This window comes from Bombus affinis, chromosome 11 (genome assembly GCF_024516045.1).
Source record: "Bombus affinis isolate iyBomAffi1 chromosome 11, iyBomAffi1.2, whole genome shotgun sequence".
NCBI lineage: Eukaryota > Metazoa > Arthropoda > Insecta > Hymenoptera > Apidae > Bombus > Bombus affinis.
The window spans coordinates 11,009,218-11,035,840 of NC_066354.1; the positions used below are offsets into that span (position 1 = coordinate 11,009,218).

At 34.4% G+C, this 26,623-nt stretch overlaps 3 protein-coding genes, 2 long non-coding RNA genes and 1 pseudogene across 10 annotated transcripts; 3 read left to right on the forward strand and 3 right to left on the reverse strand.

The window, feature by feature from the left end:
* Positions 1 to 283: 283 nt before the first annotated feature.
* On the reverse strand, positions 284 to 3,085 carry LOC126922311 (uncharacterized). 2 transcript variants are annotated; one of them, XR_007712698.1, is made up of 2 exons: positions 2,072 to 3,085; positions 284 to 1,191 (listed from the first exon to the last, which is right to left on the reverse strand). It is a non-coding gene; the product is annotated as an uncharacterized LOC126922311 (long non-coding RNA). The 2 variants fall into 2 exon arrangements; XR_007712697.1 differs by lacking the exon at positions 2,072 to 3,085 and adding an exon at positions 1,645 to 2,054.
* An 855-nt stretch (positions 3,086 to 3,940) lies between these two features.
* LOC126922333 (uncharacterized) lies at positions 3,941 to 8,616 on the reverse strand (annotated as a pseudogene).
* A 131-nt stretch (positions 8,617 to 8,747) lies between these two features.
* Positions 8,748 to 16,741, forward strand: LOC126922252 (iroquois-class homeodomain protein IRX-6-like). 2 transcript variants are annotated; one of them, XM_050734695.1, is made up of 5 exons: positions 8,748 to 8,976; positions 12,222 to 12,490; positions 12,565 to 12,806; positions 12,906 to 13,079; positions 13,205 to 16,741. In XM_050734695.1, exons 1-5 carry the CDS (start codon positions 8,748 to 8,750, stop codon positions 13,464 to 13,466), a joined length of 1,176 nt encoding a protein of 391 aa, XP_050590652.1. In that variant the 3' UTR covers positions 13,467 to 16,741. The 2 variants fall into 2 exon arrangements, with proteins under 2 accessions (XP_050590652.1, XP_050590653.1); XM_050734696.1 differs by lacking the exon at positions 8,748 to 8,976 and adding an exon at positions 9,183 to 9,309.
* Positions 10,059 to 22,798, reverse strand: LOC126922312 (uncharacterized). The gene is made up of 2 exons (XR_007712699.1): positions 22,657 to 22,798; positions 10,059 to 11,630 (listed from the first exon to the last, which is right to left on the reverse strand). It is a non-coding gene; the product is annotated as an uncharacterized LOC126922312 (long non-coding RNA).
* LOC126922259 (uncharacterized) lies at positions 19,155 to 24,075 on the forward strand. 3 transcript variants are annotated; one of them, XM_050734718.1, is made up of 5 exons: positions 19,155 to 19,487; positions 21,071 to 21,375; positions 21,598 to 21,934; positions 22,107 to 22,244; positions 22,384 to 24,075. In XM_050734718.1, the coding sequence occupies exons 2-5, from the start codon at positions 21,093 to 21,095 to the stop codon at positions 22,538 to 22,540; spliced, it is 915 nt and encodes a 304-aa protein (XP_050590675.1). In that variant the 5' UTR covers positions 19,155 to 19,487; positions 21,071 to 21,092; the 3' UTR covers positions 22,541 to 24,075. The 3 variants fall into 3 exon arrangements, with proteins under 3 accessions (XP_050590675.1, XP_050590673.1, XP_050590672.1); XM_050734716.1 differs by lacking the exon at positions 19,155 to 19,487 and having other exon boundaries at positions 19,497 to 21,276; XM_050734715.1 differs by lacking the exon at positions 19,155 to 19,487 and having other exon boundaries at positions 19,500 to 21,375.
* On the forward strand, positions 22,917 to 26,199 carry LOC126922267 (E3 ubiquitin-protein ligase RNF34). 2 transcript variants are annotated; one of them, XM_050734730.1, is made up of 7 exons: positions 22,917 to 23,054; positions 24,027 to 24,075; positions 24,171 to 24,363; positions 24,479 to 24,560; positions 24,843 to 25,077; positions 25,173 to 25,347; positions 25,436 to 26,199. In XM_050734730.1, the coding sequence occupies exons 2-7, from the start codon at positions 24,028 to 24,030 to the stop codon at positions 25,606 to 25,608; spliced, it is 906 nt and encodes a 301-aa protein (XP_050590687.1). In that variant the 5' UTR covers positions 22,917 to 23,054; position 24,027; the 3' UTR covers positions 25,609 to 26,199. The 2 variants fall into 2 exon arrangements, 1 of the variants encoding a protein (XP_050590687.1); XR_007712686.1 differs by lacking the exon at positions 22,917 to 23,054 and having other exon boundaries at positions 23,932 to 24,075; positions 25,436 to 25,914; positions 25,983 to 26,199.
* The last annotated feature ends 424 nt before the right edge of the window (positions 26,200 to 26,623 follow it).

Below are 26,623 nucleotides of genomic sequence, written 5' to 3' on the forward strand. Positions count from 1 at the left end.
GTGAAAGTAATGTTGAAAGCTTGCGGAAGTTGCGAAATAAATACTATACCTACTCTGGTCCTTTGATACGTTCTCCGTTGACTGACATAATGTCAATAAATTTACATAGTCAGAATGAAAATAGATGCAACAATTTTGAGCTTCGTTTAGCCGAATGTATCGAAGCATATGGATTTTATAAAGGAATAGAGAAATGCGAAGCAGTACTTAATGATTTTCAAGAATGTATGACCCAAGAAAAACGCAGGAGTAGATATGAATTAATATGTGGAGAATTTATTCGTCAGGTCGAAGCTGGAGAAAGAAATTATGAGAAAGTACCGTTTATTGCTTTCTTTTAGAATTTATGTTGAAATGTAAATATATATATGTAAATGTCAAAAGCAACTTAAGTAGTGAACAGTGCATCGAATAAGTAAAATATTTGTTCAACATCAAACTGGATAAATGATTAATAATGACAAATTAGAAGCAAGTATAATCTATTTTTCTATTATTTTTCCTATCCATTATATCTATTTCAATATTATTGTCTCATGACTTGCGCTTTTTCATTTAGTCAGGATTTAACAAATTGTGTTGTTAAATAAACTGTTTTATGCATCGAATTTAATGCAAACGAACGTAAAAACAATCGCAAAACAATTCAACTGTCCTGTTATATTCGTTATTTCTTTTCTTTCTTTTCTGATAAGCTAATGAAAACTTAAAAAATGCATAAATGGTAATAGTAATATTAAATAAAAAAGAAAAGATTATATTAAATAAAAGATACAATTTAGTCATACAACCGAAAAGTTGGAAGAGAACGAGGTTAAAGCTAAAGATAATTGTAATCTATTTACATATTTGAAATTAGTGAATGAAAAGATACGTATAAAATTAAATAGTATATAGATGTTTTGGGTAGGACGTCACTAGATGGCAGGAAAATGTTAAAAGAGAATGGATGAATGTGGGTATAACGTGCAAAGGGTCTTGGCGGGTAGATGGGTAGACGGGTAGACTGGTAGACGGGCAGGCGGGCAGACGGGTATGCGAACGAACAGAGAAAGATACGTAAGCGGGACGGTAGGTTGCCGACTTGTTAGGCCGGAAGGCGGGCGCACCTGTCTGTCATCAGCGCCGACTGTCAATCTTACTGACGCTGGCGCACACGCTGCGAGAACCCGCCGCATTCGTAGTGTTTATCTGTCAGAGAGAACGAGAAATTAGTCCTAACGGGAAGTAATTCGATCAGAAAAGGACGCTGTGATCGAAAGAAACATAGGGAAACTACAGAGAGATAGACCGGTGAGTTGTCGAACGACAGATCAGTTGGTCGAAGAAGAAAACGTGAGAGGGAAAGAAACCGTGAGACACATCGTGTGTTAACTGTTCAACGGTATGGACATGGCATATCTTTTAGTGTTGTTTGTCATTCATCATTCGTGTATTGAAACTCGATGACCGGCAAAAATCGAGTTAGCTCGTGTTGCGCGATCATGCAATATTTTTATCGTGTTAGTGTACGCGTCCCCACGATTTGTTGGTTAGACTTTGTACATTTTTTTTCCTAATTTATTCGTTTAACTTGGACATTTTGTTAAGAAGCGTGACATGACTTCTGGTCGCATTTAAAGAGTGTATTTCTTTTTTTCTTACCATGCTGTTTCTTTCTCTATTTAACAGCTGATCGAGTATCGAATTAAGCCAACCACGAGGACATTGCTAGACCGCGTGTACATTGCGTCCATCTCAATTTTTTCATTATGGATCATCGTGTTGGTGAGTATAAATCAATCCATTAATTGCTAGGTTCGTGATATAATCAGTCAGTACTGAATCCATAATTTTGTTAAGCATTATTAGTTGGTTTCGAATAAAATTCATTATTCGTATTATGTTGAAAATTTTGATTACGAGACGCCATCATTTACGATACTATATAACGCGTGGCTACCGAGCTAGCATGCAGTCAGCAAGCCAGCTAGCTAGTTAGGCACGTGGTGGCGCGCCACGGCGCGGACTTCGTTACTTCCACGGGGCTCACCGGCCTTACCCCACGGAATCCGCTCTTCGTTATAATTACCAACTGTCATTCTGCTTTTTCCGTCGTGCGTCGTGCCTTCCATGCTTGCCTGCCTGTCTGAAGTGTCTGACTATTCGCTCGCTTTGCGTGCACGCGCACCTATAGTACGTATACGAATATGTTTACGTGCTTACTCCTTTTGATCGCTGATTGCTTGAGCTTTTTTATGCCTTTACATTTTCAATATGATCTATAACTGCTTTCGACACAAGTTTTCATACATATACATGACGAAACTCTGATAACTCGTTCAACGTTATACAATTAAATGAATAAATGTATAATATAGGAACATATCTTTCAAAGAACTTTTATATCGAATAATATTTCATATTTAATTAAATGAGATTCAATTGCAATTTGTTTACAATTTGTAGTTCAAATTGAAGTATTTCAATTTAAGATTATAAACCTTCATAATTATATGTATATATGTATACATGTATGAACATGGTATATATACGCGCGCCATGTGATCGTGTGTAAAGTGAGTTTATAGTATATGGATGATTAATATGTACATATGTATTTTATTCAGTCTGAAGCCTATATTAATTTGTCTCTTGTCTTATTATATATAAGTGTCTTTTTTAGAAATTTAGTGAAATTTTATACCCATTATCTTAACAGATAAACATTCTCATTTCTCTCTCTCTCTCTCTCTCTCTCTCTCTCTCTCTATATATATATATATATATATATATATATATATATATATATATATATATATAGAATTTAATAATTTCAAATTTATAAAATATTTTCTAAAGCCATTTGAGAAATCAAATGGTGCGTTATTATATTATGTGCGATAATATGAATGTAAGTCGAATGTGTCCGCATGGTGTCTACTATTACGTAACGTAACATATGAGATGTATGTAGTAGGTACATGTAATATTGTAGAAATGTAGAAATTCATATCTGGATTTTAAAATTAGAATCGTGCTTTATGATATCACATTTTTTGGTAACGACGTTATTGCAAGAAATTTATACAAAGAGACGAGTGAAAAAATAACTTTTTGTGATAGTATTACACTTATATAGTAAATAGTGATAAATGATAGATTGGATATTAAAAGTATATGTATGTAAATGTGGTCTTTTGAAAAACGATAGTATATAAGCACATATTTACTCACACGGTGAATAATTATTCCGAATAATTACGATCCTATTTGTGATATTCAAGAATGTAACATTTATAAAATTGTTTAAGCCATACAAGTTTAAGAAAATCAAGTTCGGATTAGAGTTCGAGATTAGCAAGTCGGTAAATGGGTCGCGATACACGACGTTATCTAGCTTTGGTCATTGGCCAGCGAAACTCGTTTAAGAAGACGCGAGAGTATTGTGTAACACGTCTAATAATAGTAATAATGGTACTACTAGTAGTAATAGTATGGTTAACAGAAACAGTACCGAATCTTATGGAAGAATTATTATACTACGTTTTTTCTATTAATTTTATTACACAGGCAATTATATGTATGTACATACATATAGCAGACATATACACATACGCACAACAAACCTGACAGAGATTTGTTATAGTTTTTTTTACATACCGGCTCTGTTGTTTTCAAGTATCGACCTTGGTCGACATAGTAATCCTTGTTGTACATCTAATGACAAATTACTTGATATTTTTTGTTGTATCGCATTATCATATTGTATTTGGTGCATAGCAAATTGTACGTTACACGATATAGTACGCTTTCATCGGATGTTTCTTAATTCGAATTACCGATCAAGTGCAAAAGGTGAAGTAAAAAGAACAAGAAAGGTGGGTGTAGGGGGAAGAACGAAATACTTCGAGGATAAAGCAGAACGTACTTTATAAATTGACCATAGCGTTATTTCGTGTCATCGTATCTTTGCCTTGTTATGTAACCGATAGTAGTGCAGCTATTCGCGCTAATCGTTGCGTCTTGATTCTTCTCGATGACTTTCGAGACATTTTGATACCTGTTTTCGTGTTTACCGGCCGATTAACAAACTGATCTACCAAAATATCGCTGTATCTCATTTGAATGTTACGTAAAATTCGAACATGATGTATATTTCTCTAAATTTTCAAATATCATCGACCGAAGATGGCTTTATTTATTTTAGGTTTCGTGGAAGTAGTTGTGTCAAATGATGCTAAATTTCCAAGTTTTCACACTGTTTGTTAATTATTATTGCCTATGTTTAGTTTTTGCATACAATGGGATCAGTTTTATACAATATAATTGGTTTAACAGGGAAATCATTCATAACAACAGTAATTTATTATCTGTTATCGGTATCGTAATTTTTAGTACTTTCGTGCTTTGGGTCAGACGTATATACAGTGTTTGAGGTTATCGTGTCAAACGTTGCGTGAGCAGAGAGGCTATAGTTGGTGGAATAGGATATTGTAAAGTAAAATTTCTTCGGTTTGAATAATCTCGATGGTCGTAGATAAAGTCGAGCGGAGACACGTATGTATGGAAATTCGTCGTTATTTCGTCGAACACCAATAGATTTTGTATCATAATGCGATAGTCTTTGTTAGATTCTTTTCTACAAAATTACGCATTATTATCAAGCTAGAGGTCTTATCTAATCATGTGCAGTATGCAAATGCGAATCGAACATAAAATCACTTTTCTCGCGTGTCTAATTTAGAGTATATTGGAAAAAAAGGTAGAATATGCATAATATGATGTTTGAACATTAAAAGATTATTAGGACGAAATGAGAAGACATGCCACGGCGCAAAGCACGAACAGAACAGCCCAAAGGCCGTGTCTAAAATCGTTCTATGCTCGCTGACCTATGAAGAATGTTCGTCTCTCCTCTTGAATCGATGTTCCTTTGCGTGTCGAAGGTTCGAAGCTCTGCCATATAATATATGTATTGCTCTCGAAACATCTCCTCTGCTAAAGCCTTGTTCGTTGAATACGTGTATCTGTTCAAGGATCGGTGTTACAACCGATACATCGAGTTGAAGTTTTATTTTTTCCTTTACCTGACAAATTGTGAGTCAGAAGGAAAACAATAATTCTGTTATTCGACCGTTCTGTTACCTGAGAAACGGTGTTTTGGACATGTCAGTTTCTTATAAGATATACCTACGTATTGTAATACATATAGTATAACTGTATTATATTACTTTGAAATTCGTTTTTCCCAAATATCTTTTCCTTTGTCTGACAAATTGCCAATTAGAAGGGAAGCAATAATTCTGTTATTTGACCATTCTGTTACCTGCGTAACGGTGCTTTGGACCTGACAGTTTCTTAGAATATATATCTAATTATATTATAATACATTACTTTGTATTATATTACTTTGAAATTTGTTTGTTCTAAACATCTTTTCCTTTGTCTGACAAATTGTCAGTTAAAAGGGAAGCAATAATTCTGATATTTGACCATTCTGTTACCTGCATAACGGTGCTTTGGACCTGACAGTTTCTTAGAATATATATCTACATATTGTAATACATTACTTTGTATTATATTACTTTGAAATTTGTTTTTCCCAAGCATCTTTCCCTTCTAATTGACAATTTGTCAATTGTCAATTGACAATTAGACAAAGGAAAAGACAAAGGGAAGCAATAAATTTGTCATTCGACCGTTCTTTTACCCGACAAGCGGTGTTTTGGACATGACAGTTTATAAAATATACCTACATATTATAATACATATAATATAATTTTATTATATTACTTTGAGATTTGATATTTGTTTTTCTCATACATGAAGATTAGAATAAACACTTTCTTTTTTTTTTCTTACTTCCTCTTTTAGCTTAAACGTCATAAAGGGATTTCTTTTAGTTTAATTTAAGGCAATTTCCTTCAGTTCGACCGATTTGCGTTAGCGGTAGATAGCTAATAAGAGGTACAAATTCATTCGATAGTTACACGCATGATTCAACATTCGTTTCAACTTTAAACCGTCTAAAGAAACTAACAAAGCCTCGCAAAGTAATTAGGGTCGAGATACTAAACAGTTTTTGTGACGATTACGATCAAACAAAAAGTGTTGCGCAACTTAGTTTGGACAGAGAGAAAATGTATTCATGCATGTACACATATACAAATGTATAAATTGTTGAAAAGCACGTTTGCGAGGAAAAAGAAATAAAAATATCACATATAAATTTTTCATAATATTATTCAACAATTATTCCAAAGTAAAAATGTTAATGACGAAGAAGGATACGTTTCTTACCAATCGAGTAATGGAGAGAAAAAGCCAGGGATACGATCATCTCGTACAATAGGTTTATCACATTAGAAATATCATCGATTGGAATGGTCGTGTAAGGGTTGAATTGATAAGATAAAAAATACGCTTTTACATTATCCTAGACATCCAGAGATAAATAGTGTGCCATCAAAATTCGAGGATGGCTAGAGAGGAGAGAGAGAGAGAAAGAGACGAGTTTTTATTTAAACGAAATCGAGCTTTTATACACATTTATCGACGTATAAAATGAAGGGAATATAAGAAATTTAGATATTGCGACGAAATATGTGGTATATAAATCGTTTATCCTTATTAACTTACGTGTTATTTGTAATTTTCTTAATGTTCAGTTAAACGTGTATATATACAAAAATACGTGTAGTTTACGTGTATATATACGTGTATTTTACATACTTAGGTTAGACTATAAAGAAAAATAACGTAATTTTTGTTTCATGCAAATTTCTACATTATTTGTCTTTAGGATATTGCGAAATATACGATAGACACGAGATAGTATTTCTTTATTTTATACAACTTTTGTATAAACAACGGAGGACACTAAAATCTTCGAAAAATTCTACTTTCTATGTTCAAATGTATCGAAATAACGGATTTTATGTTTCGACTAGCTGCACGTGCAAATGATTCGTGCTTTTTCTTGGTCTTAGATTATACTCTATCTCGTAACCTTATCTCATATTATCTCTTCTCGTATCTCTACCTTTTTAGTGGTACGTCGAACGAGTAACACATTTTTGTAACGTACAGTAAACGTGTAAAATTTTCTTCTCTTTTCTTTTATTGTTTCTTTCTGCTTTTCTCTTACATATACAGTGCTCTCCCCTTTGAACAACGCGGGGTTTAGAAACACCGGCTGATCGCGTAATATAGAATGAACTCCGCGCGTAGTTGCGAGATCCACAGACTGATGCATGTATTTATTATATTTTGTGTGTATGGGTGTATGTATTTGGTTACGCTATTACCTATACTACATATATAGTACTTACGTTATACATATACATAGATCGATTCGTAATAAATGTAAAGGAATGAAATTTGTCAAAAAAGATCCACGCTGTTCATGGGGGTGTATTTAAAAAAAAATTAATAATTGCTGTTAATGTGAAATATCACAAGTATATTTTGTTGATTATTGATTTGACTTGTGATTGACATTTATCTATAGGAATGGAAAATTAATATTACTGTCAATTATGCTTTTGTAAACAAACGATATACATATAGAATCTGAAAATGAGGAATTTTGTTTTAATATTGAAAGAGTAAGGGACAGGGGGCCAAACGAAGACGTCGGTTATGGTAGGATTAAGGTTAGGATTAGGGTTAGGGTTAGGGTTAGGGTTATACAACCGTGTTACTACATAGCAAAGTATGCTTCCCGTCGATATAGCTCTTGTACCTGCCTTGAAAGGGATAACGCACTTGCTATGCTATTGTTACGAGAATACACCGAGCAACGCAACCGTTCCGATAGATTCTTATGAAGTTTATATGGCGGGAAAGACGCAAATAGGAAGGGGGCTAAAACAGAGAGAGTCTAATGGCTGACCAGTGACAGGCCAAGAAGCGGGAAGTGGATACGCGCGCGCAAATCTTTCTCCTTGCTAGGCGCGCACATGCACTCATTCTCGTGTTTGATTTGTCTCTTGTCAGTCGCCTCTGTCAAGCCGGCTTCCGACGTGGTTGGCCCAGTCGTGTTGTTGACGTCGTCCGATCGTGTTTGATCAGTTTTCCTTCTCATAATCGGTTAAAAACAAACAATACAAAAGATATTTTTATTCTCAATTCCTTCACCGTTCTTCGGCATCGCTGTAAATAGCGAATACTTCGCAAAGAAACAAAGTGACCGTGTTTTCAATTCAAAGCAAGAGAATCCCGATTGTTGTTCATGTATATTTTTTGTTACCGCCTGTCCAACGTTTTGCAGGCAGAATATATTATTACGAAGGACATATTTCCTGATCGCAAGGAATAAACGAAAGCAAACTCGAACGAACGAAATAGCCATCAGGAAGTTGTATCGCAATCGGGGATTTGAAGAAAGTTAAACTGTCTAGTTTTTAAGACGGTCGAAGAAAATTAAAGCGAAGAGCGTCGCGCAACATCTAAAAATGACGAAGAAAACAAAGTTCTTTTGTGAATTCGCTAGACGACACAGCTGTGTTACGTGAAAGGTGTTTGAATACAACATCAGTGTCATTTTCTAAAGGAGAATCAGCGATGCAACAACAGTGTCGACCGATAAAGGAGAAACGACGGTGTTTAAGGTGATTGATAATATCACTGGTCCTATCCATGACGTGACTCGTAAACGAAGGAAAAGTCTTTCGTCCTGCGTTATTTCTATAAATTTCGAACATCGGCAAATTCGAGAAGCAAAAAGATAAGAAACGACGAGAGTGGCTTAATAATGAAAGTAAATGCACGTTAATCGTTCAAACATAAATATAGAGTGCATAAAGTTTGACATACGATCGAAGAAGATTTGGAACATCGCGATAAATTTTTCCTCGATTTGTTTTATTATCGTGTCGAGATATTTTCTACAACGTATACCGAGCTTCTTAAGTTCTTATAATTACAAGAATATCATGTTACCACCAGCCGCTATGCACTTGGAACAGAAACAGAGTACCGAAAGAATGACAGGTACACAACAACAATACCTTCATCAGTATTGTAATCAATGTTGTCACGATGATCAGAATCAACATCCTCGACATCCACTGAAGCAGCAAGGTTATCGTTATCGTCGTCATTATCGCAATGATCATTACCATCATCACCACCACCACCGTTGCCATCATCATCATCGACACAAACATCAACTTATTCCTGAAACCGATCAACCGCCACAACATAATTCTCGCCATTCACGAAATACGGATTGTCGTCGTACAATGTCCCCTTTGTCATCATCGATTATGCCACATAACGATAATTCTCCCTCGACTCAGCGTGCGACGAGTACGTTTGTGACAGGTAAGAGTGTGACGATAATCATCGATTCAAATTTATCGAATTTCTTTAGAAACGTAACATTTGCGTAAATTTTTTTACGAAGAAAAGGTAATACCGCGATCGAATCTCCTCGAAGGAGTTAAACGTCGTATAACGTCCAATACGATCGGAAGAATGACATTCGAGGAATATACTCGTATATAAACGAAAATTTGATATGGATATCTCGAAATAACTTCGAAATAACGTTGCGCACACAATTACGTATGCAGTTACATATACAAGTGATATTTAACAAAATTAATTTTTCTAAAATGTTTGATAAGACATGACACGATGTCACACAGGAGAAATTATATATCCTGCGATATGCGGAAAACTTATATATATATGTATATAATCGTGGTCGAAGATCCCCGTAAGCATTTACGTAAACCCCATGGGGCGACATTTAAGTTCATTCAAATAAGTTGTTATCATTTACTACATGCATCCAGATATAGAGAAACGATTGTTTTTGTTATTTGATTTGCGAGAAGATGGTATGTATACATACATCAGAGGTGGAAGAGCAAATGCGTACAATTTGTTAGGTAATTGCTGTTAAAGTTTATTTTGGAGAAATTATCGTGTCTGATAAGCGCAGATTGAAATTATTCGTTCATGGGTTGGTTGATCTTGGGTATAACATCCGTTCAGAGCGGTAATGTTTGGGAATTATCTGATTTTTTGTTAGGGACGGTTTTGTTTGTCAGTTTCAAATCTTATAATACGCGTTGCGTACGTGGTTTATTGACTAGGAGTTATCGATGCCGGATAAGATCTGGACTAATAAATTACAAGTAGTACAGTATCCGTTGATATAGATAGTTGGAATACATATCAGTGAAACTTATTTACGTCTTTAATGCTTTTGATCGGTGTATTGAATGCAAAATATGCCGGGCATCGTGTACGTAAGCTTATGTCACGAAGGTTACAGTCAAATAATTCTTATGTAAGTCTTAAATTCATTTTCAACGTTAATGGCAAAAAAGAGTGGAAAGAAAATTCGAGCAATACTTTTCCTATGATGTGCAGCTACGATAGCGTTTGATCTTGCTTATTTTTCAAAGATTTCGCAGTAGCGAAACCAAAACAGAGAGAGAATTCATTGGGAAAGTAAAAGTGCAAAAATGAACAGGAGAAAAATCTGTGTTGCATACAATGTACAATATTTTTGACCGCAACAGAAGCACTAATTATTAACATCACGTACTTCTATGATGATCTTTTGGAAAACTTCCAAATGTGTTACGGGTCACCGACTGTCAGTATTAAGATGTAACTTTGTAGATAGATATTAAGATATTCTATGAAATTAAATTTCGTAATATTCTTACGCTATCGATCCGATATTTTTAAATTTATTTTCCAGTTGCATTGCGATACTTAAAAGCATTGAGACGTGATTAAGACATTTTGATTACATCTAAACCACGAAATCGTTTGAAATTTAAATTATGTCGCTCGTCTGTTTGCGTTTTAAAATTCCAAGAACTTTATGGATTTAATTATATTATAATATTATTTTCGAACGTCTCTAGGACAAATTGCAATTTTGAAAAAAGGCAGGTATAGTAAGATTATAATATTAATAGATAGCCATACGTTAGCCAATGTTTGTCATCGGTCAAATTATAAGTTTAACGATTCCGGAAGCATATATTATGGTTTAGCGATAGTTCGTTTTTCTATTTTACATATTTTGGTTGCCAATATGTATTGAAAATATATAAGAGTAACTGCAAGCTTATTTCTTTTTCATAAAACAATGACATAATTTACTTTAAGACGTTGCATTTTCTAATTATATTGATTTATCGAGTTGATTGTTTGAAAAAGAGATGCGGTTACGTTATTAGATAGCGTTGTGCGCCACTAGAACGCACGATGCATCTGTAAACTCGCTAGCAACTCGTTGTATATTTAGCTCGATGGACGAAGAAACGTCTCTTCGTGTACCAACCAAACTAAGGTCGCTAGGAGGCTTTTTCCTTCGGTTAGCTCTCTGTTCCATCAGGCCGATAATGTTTGAGATATAGTTCTGTTACTGTATGCTATTCTTATCATCTTTGTTGATGTCGCCGTCATCGTCGTCGCTGCTATCGACATCGACAACGACATCGCCATCGACATCGACAATGACATCGCCATCGCCATCGCCATCGCCATCGCCATCGCCATCGCCATCACCATCGCCATAGCCATCGCCATCGCCATCGTGACACTCGACGTCGTCATAGTTTTCGTCTAGCCGCGAAGAGCTTGGATCCTAATTTTGTGCTGTCGGGTTACTGGACCTTACGTAACCACAAATTCAAACGCTAAGATTAGTCGACGGTGCAAACTAACCAGGATCGCAAATTTAGTTCCCGGGTGTATATATTTACGGGGGGTGGGGGGAGGGAAGAAGAAAAAAACGAAAAAGAAAATTGCTATTGTACATATGAAAAGGATAAAAGCGAAGGAAATAGTTGCTTTTACGTTATCGAGATATTCAAAAGGGGAAATATCGGAAAAATACTACATCTTGTCTCATTCATTTCTTATCTACTTTCTATTGCCCAACGATTTTATGTATATGTTTTAAAAATGCTTATTTCTAAAATCTGAATAGCTTAATCTTGTTGATCGTTTTATGCACGTCTATTTTAAATAATGTAACGATATACGAGGAATATTTTCGTCTTGAGATTCAATGAGATTTTTTAATTTAGATATATCTATGTACCTGTGCCTATATACGCCTGTATACCTATACATACATGTTCGTATATATGTGGACTTTTTTCTCTTTTCTTGAAAATGATTATAAGTCGCGAGAATGTACACGAGTGCGATGGCGAAGAACCGTGTAAATTTAATTCAATGATTGTTGTTTTATGTTTCAGCGAGAGAACGTTTTCCTTCATCGAGTAGTACCGACGACGATCAAAGTGGTTCTGATACGGAACACGACTCGAATGCGTTACGCACTAAAGTTCATTCTGGAATAGTTCATCACTCTGGTAACCATTCCGTGAGAAAACGTCGTGGAAACCTACCGAAAAATTCAGTGAAAATTTTAAAACGATGGCTATACGAGCACAGATACAACGCATATCCAAGCGACAGCGAGAAGCAAGTGCTGAGTAAAGAAGCGCAGTTGACTGTACTCCAGGTTGGTACGATACTCTACTGCTCTATTTAATTTTCATTTCGTGACCTTCTCGACGTCTATTCTCGTCATTGTAGGTTTGCAATTGGTTCATAAACGCCAGACGGCGAATTCTACCAGAAATGATTCGAAAAGATGGCCAAGATCCCCTACAGTACACGATATCTCGCCGCGGTAAAAAGATGCCCACAGGAAGTCATCAACAATCATCCGGTCTTGGTTCAAGATCCAATCAAAATTGGGATTCGTTAGCAGGCATGAGTGCACCGAAACGTAGTAGAGATCACGATTACGAAGATTCTACTGGATTAATATATCGGTTGGTTACAAGTTACGCTTTGATACTATCATATGCAATGATTGGTCGTCAACGTTTCGTATTTCATAATTTTCTTCTTTTTGTTTCTTTCTTTCTCAGAAGCGAAGAGGATAGCCCAAACGACTATGAGAGCAGTTCTCACAGCGAGGAGGAACGTCCATCGACACAGTGGCCGAGTGTAATAGTGTACCCTTACTCGGAAACTAAAGTTGAACAAAATGTCAGCCAACTTGGCGCTTACGACGAAACGATTACCCACCCAGCGCGACGAGGGTAGGCATATTGTTATACACCGTCGCGGTTTTTCATTATTTCGACTTTATAACAACGCGTGTCGAAACTAATAACGAAAAGTCGACTGATATTCTTATTTTTCTTTTCCATTTTATCCTGTTCAGGGACGATGATGAATCTTCCATGGGAAATGAAGCTGCATATTGGAGTGCCCCTAGACAACATCTTATTCAAACTTCTGATGTACAGCATGAAACAGAAGTATATGGTACACGTAATGCTCACAGTCCTCATACAGATGAGACGCCACCTCCGACACCACCCGAAGAGGATAAAGACAAGTTCAAGTGTCTTTACTTACTGGTTGAGGCAGCCGTTGCCGTGCGACAACAGGAAAAAGAACGTGAGGGGGCTGTACCGGTTTAACGAGAGCAGCGTTTCTCGTAGCTTATATCGATGTTTTTTTTTAACCTTCGATTCTCCATTTTGCCGTGGAGGATACAAAACAATTTTTTCGCTTTGGTATCGTCATCATAATATTGATAATTTTTCGTTCTTTTTTCTTTTTTTTCTTTTCTCTTTTTTTTTTTTTTTTGCATCTTTAACCTCAACCTATGATATTTTTCCACTTTTAAATATTTTCTCGTAGTTTCAAAATTCGCGAATCGGATAAAAGAGAATCTGACGATTTACATGTTTTTCCTTTCTAATATTTTAGTTCTTTCGCCAATTTTTTTGCGTATATGTACGTATATGTACAAACAGGTACGTACATGTATAAAGCGGGGAGAATAGTAAAGACTTTTGAACTTGATGAACAATCAGAAGTATATAGTAACTAGCCATTAAACAATTGTGTATATGATAGTGTTCTTCGAATATTGTGATTGTCTATTTACGGCACGTGATTTATGGGTGCATTGTTTTAAAATAACATATGTACAACGAAAACTCACAAAAGTACACGTGCGAACGGTACTGTTACTGTTTTTTTTAGTATTCGTTGTGTTGTTCAAGGCAGTAACAATAGCTCTTTCGATTGGAAGACCGCTCCGATTATACTAAAGCAGTACTGCCGTTTTGTTGAAAAAGTAAAATACCACGCATATACACCACTATACATCAATACTGAATATTGTATCGCGTGATGAAATGACACTGAATAAGAAAGATACGTTCTTTTCGTTTCGGTGTTTGTATCTCTGTCTATTCTAATACACTATTGACAGAACAAACATGAGATTGATGGTCAAACAAGTGCCAAAATATTATGTTGCAAGTAAAAGATTGTGGTACAAGGGGAAGAATTAGATCGAATACCGATTTACATTCTCGTTCAAGTTTTTATTCGTGTATCGTAATTCATTTGAAAAAATTGTATAAACTTTATAACACGCGAATTTATTACAGATGCGTGACTATTTTCTAGAATTCATAGGGAGTAAGGGAGAAGTAATAGAAAGAGAAGACAAGTAAAAAGAAAAGCTGGTAGGACGTCGCTGATATAATACTGAAAGAACTTTAACATTTACGCGTTTCCATTCTCTCTGACAAATAAAAGAAAGAAATAGACTGGTTAAGTAAGAACCTTCTAAGCTCTGCTTTTTATTGTACTTTAGATCGTTTCTTATATACGTTTACGCTATAATAATTTGCCAAACATACTATAGCAGAAACAGGCCAAAGAATATCGGAAACATTTTCTTATGTTTCGTTGTCATCTTTTGATCGCTTTACTTCTTTTCTCTGTTTGTTGATATTAATCGATCGAATTAATCGTACGACGTTAATAGTTATGCATGGTTCCTGTTCATATTTCAAAGTTATTATACAGTACTTAGATTCGTCGGTATATCATTTTGTAAGCACAAGTAGATATTCTTCTTCCTTTCTTTTCTTTTTTTTTAAGTAATCTCTCTCTCTCTCTCTCTCTCTCTCTCTCTCATTATTATTGTTAAAGCAATATGCAGTAACCTACAGCAATTGTGATTTTTATGGCGTTTACATTCGCATTTATGTTAGATAGATAAGAAGACTGCTCGAAAAGAGATTTGTACACATAGTGACGAGTTTGCATAATGTTAATGCATCTCCCTTTTCTCCCTAAGACAATCGAACGGTAGTAGGGTAAAAGTAATAATATCGATTAACCGTTCGTTTTTTTTTTTTTTTTGCAAATATAAAAAGGAATGTCTTTTAAATAAAAGAAAAACGATACACGAAATACGTGAACAGCGTTTACGGATCACAGTAAATGCATATATCGAATACTAAGCGCATGTGCCTATTAAGAAATAGATTTATAGATGATAAGTATATATACATAGATTTATATTACAGCCACATGATTCAACGTACGTTATACAAAAGCACGAATTTTTAAACGTTCGTTATTTGGAAATTAGCGTCATGGAATACGAATCACGTATAGGAAAATCATTGGTACAAACGCCAAAGACTTATAATATATAACCGTTAGTTATATATTATATCCAATAATTAAGTACTTTAAATAAATCCATATAGAATCCTTTTTGCCGGGTATGTAGCTAGTTATTGTGTTGATCGTGTGCTCGAGCGTTTGGCATAATTCGTTAAAGAGATAGAAAAAAGGAGAAGAAGGGGGAGCGGAAGAAAAGAGAAGAGAGATTGGAGGATATGATGAGGATAGAAGGAAGAAGAGAAAAAATGTAGAAGACGAAGAAGTAACAAATGGAGAAGGAAGTGTTAGGGAAATGTGCCTATGAAATGTGTACTGCGACATTGACCTGTGGCGTATATCGTGAAAGTGTGAATGTAGACGCGAACGTGCATCGATGCAATGGTATGACTAACAAAATAAGTTTGTATGTATGTATGCATCGATACGTGAGCTATATCCAAATCGTGTTCAGACAAAACAAACTTCTTTAATGTACAAAATATGATTCAAATTTATTTTTAAATTGCGATAAACAGCGGTTGCGAGGCCGTTACGTTAAAAACTGTTAAGAAAATACTTTACGATAGTTTAAGAATAGATCTCTCTCCGACAAAAGATAGGCTTGCAAATATGATAGTCTTCGATCGATAAGACATTTTTCGATCAGACGCTAAATAACGTGAATTACAACGACGAGGATGATGACGAAGACGAAAACGGCGAAAACGACAAACATAAATATCGGAAGGTACAAGGAATACTGTTCCGATTCCGATTCCGATTCCGATTCCGATTCCGATCGAATTGTTGCTGTTACCCGTTCCCATTGTTTCTAATATACCGAAATCGTCTGATTTACGAGTGGTGTATGGTAATAGCATTACAGTTTACCTCTGTTTCGCGTGCTCCCTTGCCTGCTAGTAAAAGTAAAAGCAGAGTTGAAATAACGCATGCAAGCCAAAATTATTCTTATAACGAAATGTATCTTCATAGTTCCTAATTCATTCAAAGTTCGCTCTATCGGAGAGGCAAGGGGTACAGAAGAAGCGATAAATGGTGAATGCTTGTATGAGAAGCACCAGTCGTTGGTTCGTTACTCAGTCGCATAATTATAAAAGCAATAAGTGTGCCTTGTTCGAATGTTCTAAATGCATACTGATAATGATATCTAACGGAAGGTAGTGTCGAAACGTTCGCCGAATTCGTCGAATTTATTTCTAATGTATTTACGATTTTGGAAACGTTAGATAAGGTAAATGAAATAAAAGCATACAGAGTTCGCGTTTTCATGTTGGTAAATTCTCCTCTTTCATTTAAAAAGAAAAAAAAAAAAAGAAAGAAGAAGAAGAAAAGAAGAAAAAGAGGAAAAGAAAAGAAAAAGGAAGAGGAAGAAATAGGAGTTGTTGCATCGGTTGAAACGTTCGATTAAATATTGGAAATGTATGAGTTGGGGAAAAAATAGTCATCTACAAGAGAGGTAGATGGAAAGGAAAGAATTCGTACATAAAGCCAGTACGTACTAAGGAATTTTTCCAAATTACCTATCGTTTGTGGCCAACAAAAATATTAAATAATGAATGAACGAGGAAAAGAAGGAGAGTTGAAAAAAGGGGGAGAGGAAGAGAGAATGTTTGTATTTGTTTTATCTACGCATTATTCTATTACGTATACTGAATTCCGAGTAAACATATTCGGTGAAATTAAATATTTTCATATACTCTTATATATCAGCTAAGATTATTAGATAAAAATGAATTGAAAATAATATTCGTATAATGTACAGGACAATTAAGAGAAAATTCGAGAAATGTAGAATAGTATGAAAGATGGTTTTTGTGTGTTTATTACGTAAGGTCATGTTTTTATATACAAGACTTGCTTGTTTCAGTTATTACCTTATATACAATTCTTAAATCCATAAATGCTTATTTTTGGCATTATTTCTGTATAAATAGTAGGTACGTTAGTAAGTACACGCGACAGGTGTGCAAATTCGTTGTGTTTCTCGTAACGCGTAACAAGTAAGAAAAATATTTTATTGGAAAGGATTAATAACATAATAAAGGTTCTCGAATTCCAACGTTACGTATGTTTCCTTGTATGTACGTAATCCATTTTTTTTAGGGGAAAAAGGGAGAAAGAAAGAAAAACGTTTTAATGACTTTATTTAGAAAATATTGACATTTCATAAGACCAACTGTCTTAAAACTTGTACGATTTCGAGCGTTGTCGTTTTGGCCAGCTGTCCTTCGTAACGTACGTACATATAATTTGAGTACTCTCTTCCCAGCCCCGTCTCTCTCCCTGTCACTCTCTTACTTTTAAACGTAATTTCAAATATTTTATCGAAAATATTTACAATTTCTTTAACAAGCATTACGAGAGAAGAAAACTTTCGATTGTCCTTTATACGTAGATGAGAAGATTTATTAGTTTAAAAATAGAAGAATCTTCGAACAATCTTCGATGGTTCGTGGTTTCCTTCGGAATACCTTCGTTATATTAAATTCTGTTCATCTCGATGATTCGTATTTTTACATTATGTTATATATGAATACAAGTTTTTACGATTTAATCTTTTTTTTTTATTAGTTACCAACGGGCTTGCATTTTTCTAGATTCGAAATATCCAGTACTATCATAGTAAATACCCGTTAACAAAGAGCTAAAAGGCATCCTTTTGATTTTATCGGAACTAAAATTAAACAACAGCTAGTTAAAGAAACATTTTTATTTCGAGGTAACGTTATTGTTTTGATACTAAATTATAACGATGATACGCATTGCATATTGTTTCTTCTATTTTTCTCCCTTTCTTACTTTCTTTTCCCATATATATGTATATAGAAATTAGAATACTTATATCTATTCATTACACGCGTGTATCAATGGAAAATTTTTTATTCGATTCCGCTTAGGTGCGTTCGCAACATCTTGCAGCGTGCTTCGGCTAAAAGCGGAAAATATCGATATTAAAATGTAATATAAAATTATTTCGATTATTTACGATTACTTTGGCCAGGTATGTATATCCGACAATGAGTCAAGCCTGCGTTTGCGCTCGCTTACCCGTGTCGATTCTCCGAGCGATTTACAATTAACTATATTGTTCGATTAAAAAAGTTTGTAATAAAGTACGTTGTGAATTTTATCATATTTTTTTATTACGAGTTGGTCATTCGATTACTTTTATCAAGCTACGACCTACCATAGTCTTACGAGAAGAATGGATAGAGAAAGAAAGAAAGGAAAAGAAAGTAAGTAAGAAGATTTGAGTAAGAAGATATGATATCGCATAATAAAACGATGGGAATGAAAGTCAATAGCACTCGATAGTAACGTAAAGAACGCGAATACACGTGAGTGGGAAGTAATGTAACGGAGGATAACGCGCGAACTCGTAAAATGAGAAGCGCCGAGTGGATTACCGGTCAGTTCGAAACCGAGGCGAGAGTCAGTAGCTTCCTACGGTACACAAACGCGAACCATTACGTGATACATATCCAGTACGCGGATTAACTTTTACACAGTTCGATAAGAGAACTGTTGCATACGCGGTACACGCGCTAAACTACGCTAAAATATAAATTACCATAATAAATCGCTACATGATATGCCATATATATGTAGATACGATATACAATTGTATATTTAGAAATAAAATATATGTCTGTGTAACATGTTCGCTTTAGAAATACGGAACGAATAGCAGTCATTTTGGACATGTAAAGAAAATAGCAAAATTCGTCGACTGTAGCCAGATAACGTGTGACGATTACAATCTAATGGAAGAGACAGATGCGGATATTTAAAAAAGAAGAAACCGACTTGTCGTTAGAGAAATAAAGAAACTGGTCCTATTGGATTTCTATCAACAGCGAAGAATTTGTGGTATTAAGTGCAATTATGTCGTAGCCCTGATAATCAGCGTCCATCAAAATTAGCCCAGTTATAGTACAACGACCGTCTGAGGTGCCTAACGCACCTTGATGAAACAAACAACGTGTCTCTACTGCAAATTGAAGGTATTTACTACATTACACCGACGTGTAACAGTCGATTCTTAATTCCCTTCTAATTATATGTCTCCTGAACCTTCTTCCAAGAGTTTCTTCTCTATCGTTCGTCACGTGTCATTATCTTTTCTGTCTCGTCTTTGTTTCAATTCCCAGCTTTATTCGATTCTAGCTTTGAACACCTTTACATAGACATCCGATAATACGATGTACCTATATTATTCTTCGATTTGAACGCGTCTCTTCTTTCCACAAAGCGACCCTAATAATAAATATAGCCATCTTGTTCGAATAGAAATAGGATACACTGGGAAACAGAGGAAACATTGTGATGTAAATGAGAAATTATTGAAAACAACAGTTCCTTATTAAGGGTAATAATCGAGTCGAACGATTAAGCAAAATACTTAAATATCGTGAATACGTGATACCTGTGTAAAGAAATTAGAAGGTAACTGGTAATTTAAAAGTACTAAGGGAGGAACGGAGAAAGTAATGGGAAAAATGGAAAATTATGATTTAATCGAAGGGATGAAGGTGCCTACAAAATGGATAGTGATACAAAATCAAAAGACAGAAAAACACAAAGGAAGGGAAAGGAAGCATATTGTATTATTCGTTACTTACGACCCAAATTTACAACAGGGCTTAACGGTGCAAACGAAAAACGTATGCGAGGTGATTGCTTAATTCGGTGTCTCAAAATTCGATTCATCGAGCGAGCCAGTTTCGTTTAATCTTGATTTCGGTGCACGTATTAACGTTGATCGAGGAATATCAACAGAACTTTATTTACACATGTATGTATGTGCGTGCATACGAACATACGATGTAACATACCTATATACTTTGTTATATCGCTTGGTTGACCCACCTTTTCATTTCCTTTAGATTTTCTGCTAGCACTTTCAAACGCGCTATAAGAAACGCTCGACGCGCAGTATGTACATATATGTATGTGTGTGTATATATATATATATACATATACGTGTAAGCTGCATACGCGCGCGCTTAAGCGTCGGCAAAGAGCCCATGATAAAGATGATTTACAGAGTAGATTAATTAAAATAGGAGTTTACATTTCTTACGCCTAGTCAAATGCGAACAAAATAGATCCTCGTTAGATAAATGATAACGCAAACACGTGTACACTTTGTTGTTTTCACACTATGCACATATGCGGTCTATGTAAAGGTTTATCAACGCCAGACAATTGCGATATCGTGAAAGAACAGAATCAATCTTTTCCTCCGATAATTTCCTGTCGATAAAAATGAACATACCAATGATCCTCCGTTACCGTTACGATTGTGCTTACGATTACGATTTCGGGAATGTTAACATACGCTGAACACGTTTCGCGGTTGCTGCGTGATTGCGACTATTGCTATACGATGCCCTACATCGCCGTTCGACGCGTACCGTGCATACAAAGATATCGCATGTTTATGTGTTCATACGATGTTACACAGATAACGGGAATCTTTTTAATTCACGATTCTTCCTATGTTAAATCCGATGCGAAAACGCATGCCTCGGGATTCATTGATTCTTTTTTTTTTCTCTCCTACGATATCTCATCCCGTTTTAAGAGTACGCAAGAGAAGAGAAGAGATGGAAAGAAAAAGAAGCATACTGGCACTGGTTGGACTGATTCTATTTCTCAAGTCTTCGAATACCGAAAGCGGTAGCAGCAGTGGCAACGGCAACGGCTATAACGGACACTTATTTTCTCACCACCATCGACAGAAGAGACTGCTTTGGATAACTAACGATGGTCGAATAGCTTTACCACCAGGCACGATTATGACGATAACTCCAACATTGGCGTTACCCTTTGTCAGATACCCTCCCTATGGTTTTCTTAGCAACATGACTGTTAGTCTTCCCTTTACCAGTGAGTACATATGTCTATCGTCGCTCGTTTCATCTCGTATCTTCGTTTCTTTATCTTCCGTCATTCAGTCACGTTATACACATCGCTGTTTCTTTATATCCGATACATGTATAGACCTTTATCGAGCTCTCCTGCTTCAACCGCTTTTTATCATCTTCCCTTCCTTTTTTTCTGCTCTTTTTTCTTTTCATTCTTACTTTTTATTTGTCATCATTTTTACAGTCGATTTCGACAAACTGGGTTTAACCGATAACGAAAACCCTTACGGCGCTTTACCATCAGCGTTCGATACTACTGCAAGGGATCAGGGATCGAATGTCGCAGAATTTATCGCGACATTCGTAAAACGTGGAATCAGCAAAAGAGAAGCACTCGCGGATTTGCCAAAGAATGCACTTTACGGAGGTGAAAGAGCTCTTTTGTATGGCACCGCTGAGGATATGCTCGCAAATTTCGGTTTAAATGGAAAGGCCTGTCTATTAAGGGCAATCTGTGAAGTGCAGGGACATCCCCTAAGCAATTTCGGCTTAATCGGGGAAATGCTCAAACTCTTTTTCACGTAAGCATCTCTCTCACCTTTACTCCCTACGTGCATACTATGTACTTATTTTTATTTATTTCCATTTCTTCTTCTACGATCCTGTTTGGTTATGTGTATGGTATCTTTGAAAACGAAATCCAAATTTCCTAACGTGTTCCATAATGCGTATATATATGTGTATTATTTACAGTGCTAGCAAATCACCATTTTCGAACCTTTTAAAAGAATATGTTGAAGCTGAAAATAGAGGCAAGTTTCATGGAGAGTGTTGGCCTTACTTCAAAGATTGCCCAAAATCGTTATTCCGCTTATCAGAGAATAAATATACGTATGTATACATATAAGTAAACAAGTACAACTTCAATAACCATTTCATATCATATCTATGTACAAGTGTATGTGTTTGTGTGTGTGTGTCAATACACATTTATTTTATAAATTATCGATTATTTTACATATTTTTCCAGGAAAGATGCCTTCCACGAAGATGCTGCAACTGTCGAATCAGATGAGATAGAAAAGAAAAATCGATACTTTCCTTCGATCCAGTCAATGGATCGAGCAACAAAGAGAGAAACTCAGTTTTCGCGAAATTTGAAACGTACGATACACCCGTTAATGTAAATAAAGTCACTCGATGCTAAGTCTAGATACATGCACATGGTATGTATATATTTATAAGTCGAAAAAAGGTATGACACGAATCAACTACTGTATGTATATGTACTTAACTTACTTACGCGCATCTTTCCTTTCCTTCGAAATATTTTTCTTTACTAGCCATCTACTTTAAAGCCAGATCGAAGTCGATTTTGACCAATACCCACTTATTACTCCTTGAATTCCACGATCGTAAACTGAAAAAAGCTGCGCTTTCTCGACTTGATGGAAAATCAAATATGTAATTGCATTTTACGCTTTATCGGCCCCCCATTGTGAGGCATACGTCGCATGTGCGCATGGCACGTGCACGATCTTTCATCGCCATATTATATTTAGTAATTTATTTGGTGTTCGTATCGTCCTAGATCGTAATAAAAAATACAGTAGAAAAGTACCTTTCAGTCGTTTAAAATTACACAACAATTGCGATTCCGATCATTTTTTATTGTATCGATGTGCGTTCGAACGAATACACGTATGTATGTATGTATGTATAGTGTATATATACTCTTATTTCTCGTCATCTTCTCTGTATAATGTTCCGTATTCAATTTTCTTGTACGTGTATATACATGTACGCGTGTTAAAATTTCAACGTTTAATCAACTACACAAATTTATCTACCTAAAACATAATTAGGTCAATTCTATAACAGCATATTGCGGTGAATGAAAATCTTCTTATTACTATATTTGTCGCTGGATATGTATACCTTGTATGAGTAATTAACAGTTTTAATAGTATGCGCGACGAGCAAAACTAAAATTGTTTCACATAGTATAAATATATTTGTCAACTAGCAATAGATAAAACGATAAGAAGAATAAAATAATGTATAATAAGAAAATTAAATATTAGAAAATTATTATTAAAAGATAAAAAACATAGAAAATTGGAAATAAATAAACATTAAATCGCAACTATTCAGAAGTATAATCGATGTTATGCGACATGTGTGTAGTTTACACTAAATTCTGGTACTGATAATACATATATTGTAGATAAGTTGTATTTCCAATATCGAATATGTGATAAAAGTTACGTACGTAGCAATCATACTTACACATCATTGCTTACCAATTATTTATTACATTACATTTCCATTTATCGCCATCTGTAATAAAATCTTGCGAAATTTTACTGTATTTTACAATATTTTATTACCTCATATGAATTTGTTATGGTTCTAATTATCAAGTTGTGATATTTTGAAATACGCTGGAGGTACATCATAAAAATATAGCGTGTTATGATCTTGCTCTTTTTTCATATACCTTTTTATTAACATTTATAGTGAAAGTACATTTATAATTGAAACTACTTATTTACTTAAGTTGTACTTATTCTTACTACTTATTTACGTAATATTTATTTTTGTCCGGCTGTGTAAACTTAACCTCGAAATTTTCAATTGTATTTTTATTATTACATTATTCTTATAAGATAGTATGGCTTGTGAAGCTTGTAACGTAAAATTCAGCTTCTTCACACGCAAGGTAAGAACCATTGTATTATATATGTAAATGCCTTTTTATTGCTAAAGACATGTTAAAAATGAGTACTTTATTTATTTAATATGAAATATTTTCAGAAACAATGTATGGATTGCTTGAGACATTTTTGTTCTGAATGTGTAATCAAGCGTTTGGACAAGATATTAAGTTGTAATACTTGTAATATGTTGTCACGAAGACCTTTAACACGAAGTCTAATTGTACAAATACGGTCTAAAGATATACAACGGTATCTGTTGGCAAAGAAGATACCGATTAAAGGATGTATTGGTGTGTATATTACAGCAAAAAGAAGTTTAAGTTACAGAAGATATTTAACATTTAGAATTGCTGACAATATCTTTTAGTTAATATTCTTGTTTTTTCCCTTTCATTTTGATTACAGAAAAGGAAGACTTGATAAAATTGTTAATGACATTTGCTAGTGGTGCTAATGTTCATTTGAGTACGGAAGATGCAGGAAACATGTAAGTCCCATTTGGCGTGGAGCTGAAAGTTGCATGGAGCAAAAACATTCCAAAATTATTTCATCGACTCTAAATTCAAAACATACGTTATCGACGATAATTACAAGTATTAATATTGTATATTTCTTGTTTGAGAGTTATAGATTTCTGTAGTATCACGTATATCTAACAAAAAAAAAAAAAAAAAAAGAGGAGAAAGGAAACATTCACACATTTGCATTGAAATTACAAAAAAATGAAAAGTATTTAACAAATCATTTCTTTATTCAACTCTAATTTCAGTGATAGTTCTCTCCCTAACCGATCAGCAACTACAAATAATGAGTATAATACACAAATTTTTAATCATACACACGAAATCAATGCTTCAAGAGTTGATGGCAATGAAATTCCAGAAACAATTTCTAGACTTAACTTTTATTCGAATAGAAGAGCAGAACCGGTACATTCGGTAGAAGAGAAGATTTCAAAAGTTTCTAATATTCAACATTCTGATGTATGTGTAGAAGCACCTATGGTATGTATAATTATAGTAGTATTGTTTTATAATTATTTTCTCATAATAATGTATGTATTACTATATTTCTTCTACTTTTTTTTCAATCTATGTAGAATCCTGTAAAATTATCTGACATAAATGCATTATCAGAACTGGAATGTTTAAATGTGAAGCAATTAAAAAATTTGCTAAGTACAAATCGAGTTGATTATAAAGGTTGCGTAGAAAGATGCGAATTATTGAATAGAGCTACCAGATTATGGGAAGAATACAGACAATCAAGAATAAGTAAGATACGACTCCTTTATCAAACATTTGATCATTTGATTTTTTAAGAATAAAAAAATGTTTAACTTGCACACCTTATTCTTAATAGAAGCTGAAATTTTGGACGAAAATCTATGCAAAATTTGTTGGGATGAACCAATTGAATGTATAATCTTGGAATGTGGTCATATGGCTTGTTGTTTGAATTGTGGCAAACAAATGTCGGAATGTCCAATATGTAAACAGTATGTAGTGAGGGTAGTGCGATTTTTTAAAGCTTAAAAAAAATACAGTAATGTTTAATACCATGGAATATGTAATATTCAATAGAACAAAATCGAAAAAAGGACGAATATAATCGCTACCATCGTGATATTTTAGATTTAGTGTTTATTGGCACATTCTATTGCCATCATAGATTATAATATAATCGAAATAAAACATAATCTTTTATATTAATGCAAATGCAATGAAATAACATGTATTAACATATACTATAAATATGTTTCAACATTTTCTATAAATATTTTTATTGAAAAATATGATCGAAAAGAAGGAGGCACTTATTTGGATGCCTATTAGATATATGTAAGCATTTTGCTCTACTTAAAAAAGTAGCTAATCTCTTTGATACGAGCGTAGATTATAATCAACAGCCACGGAGTGCATCCTCAAAGCTGAACGACGACTATAGTCGACAATACGGTACGCTACGCATTTGCTGTCGTTCTCATTTGCGGTCGTCAAGTAATACTACTACGAAGCGCCGTATCGAAGAAGTTAAAAGTTTAAAGTAATCAAATTTAGTAACGACCACTGTATCTTTTTATTCTCATTCCTCTTTGCCGAAAATAAATTGATTGAAATTGGTAACCTTGTTGTTGTGACCTCTTTTTATCAGTAGAAATTTACGAGTCATCGATTTGAAGTAACTGTTTATTATGCATCATACATAATGTAACAATACATACATATTTAAAACTCTTGACCATCCAAAGTTACAATATTCTATTCTATAACTGTTATATACTTGCCAAACTGTTCTTTATTATTTTTTGTTATGATATTTTACAAAACAAGAAAATATGTTGAGTCTATATGTATGTTTAAATATATAATAATAGAACAATACAAATTTTCTACTAACATATTCATAACTATGTAACTTATTAATTTTAATCATTAATATGTTTCGGATCTTAAAAATATATAATAATTTTATTTTATTTTTTATACATATAGCTATTATATACTACGAAATCAATTTTTAAATTTTGTTTTGATTTTATATATGTAT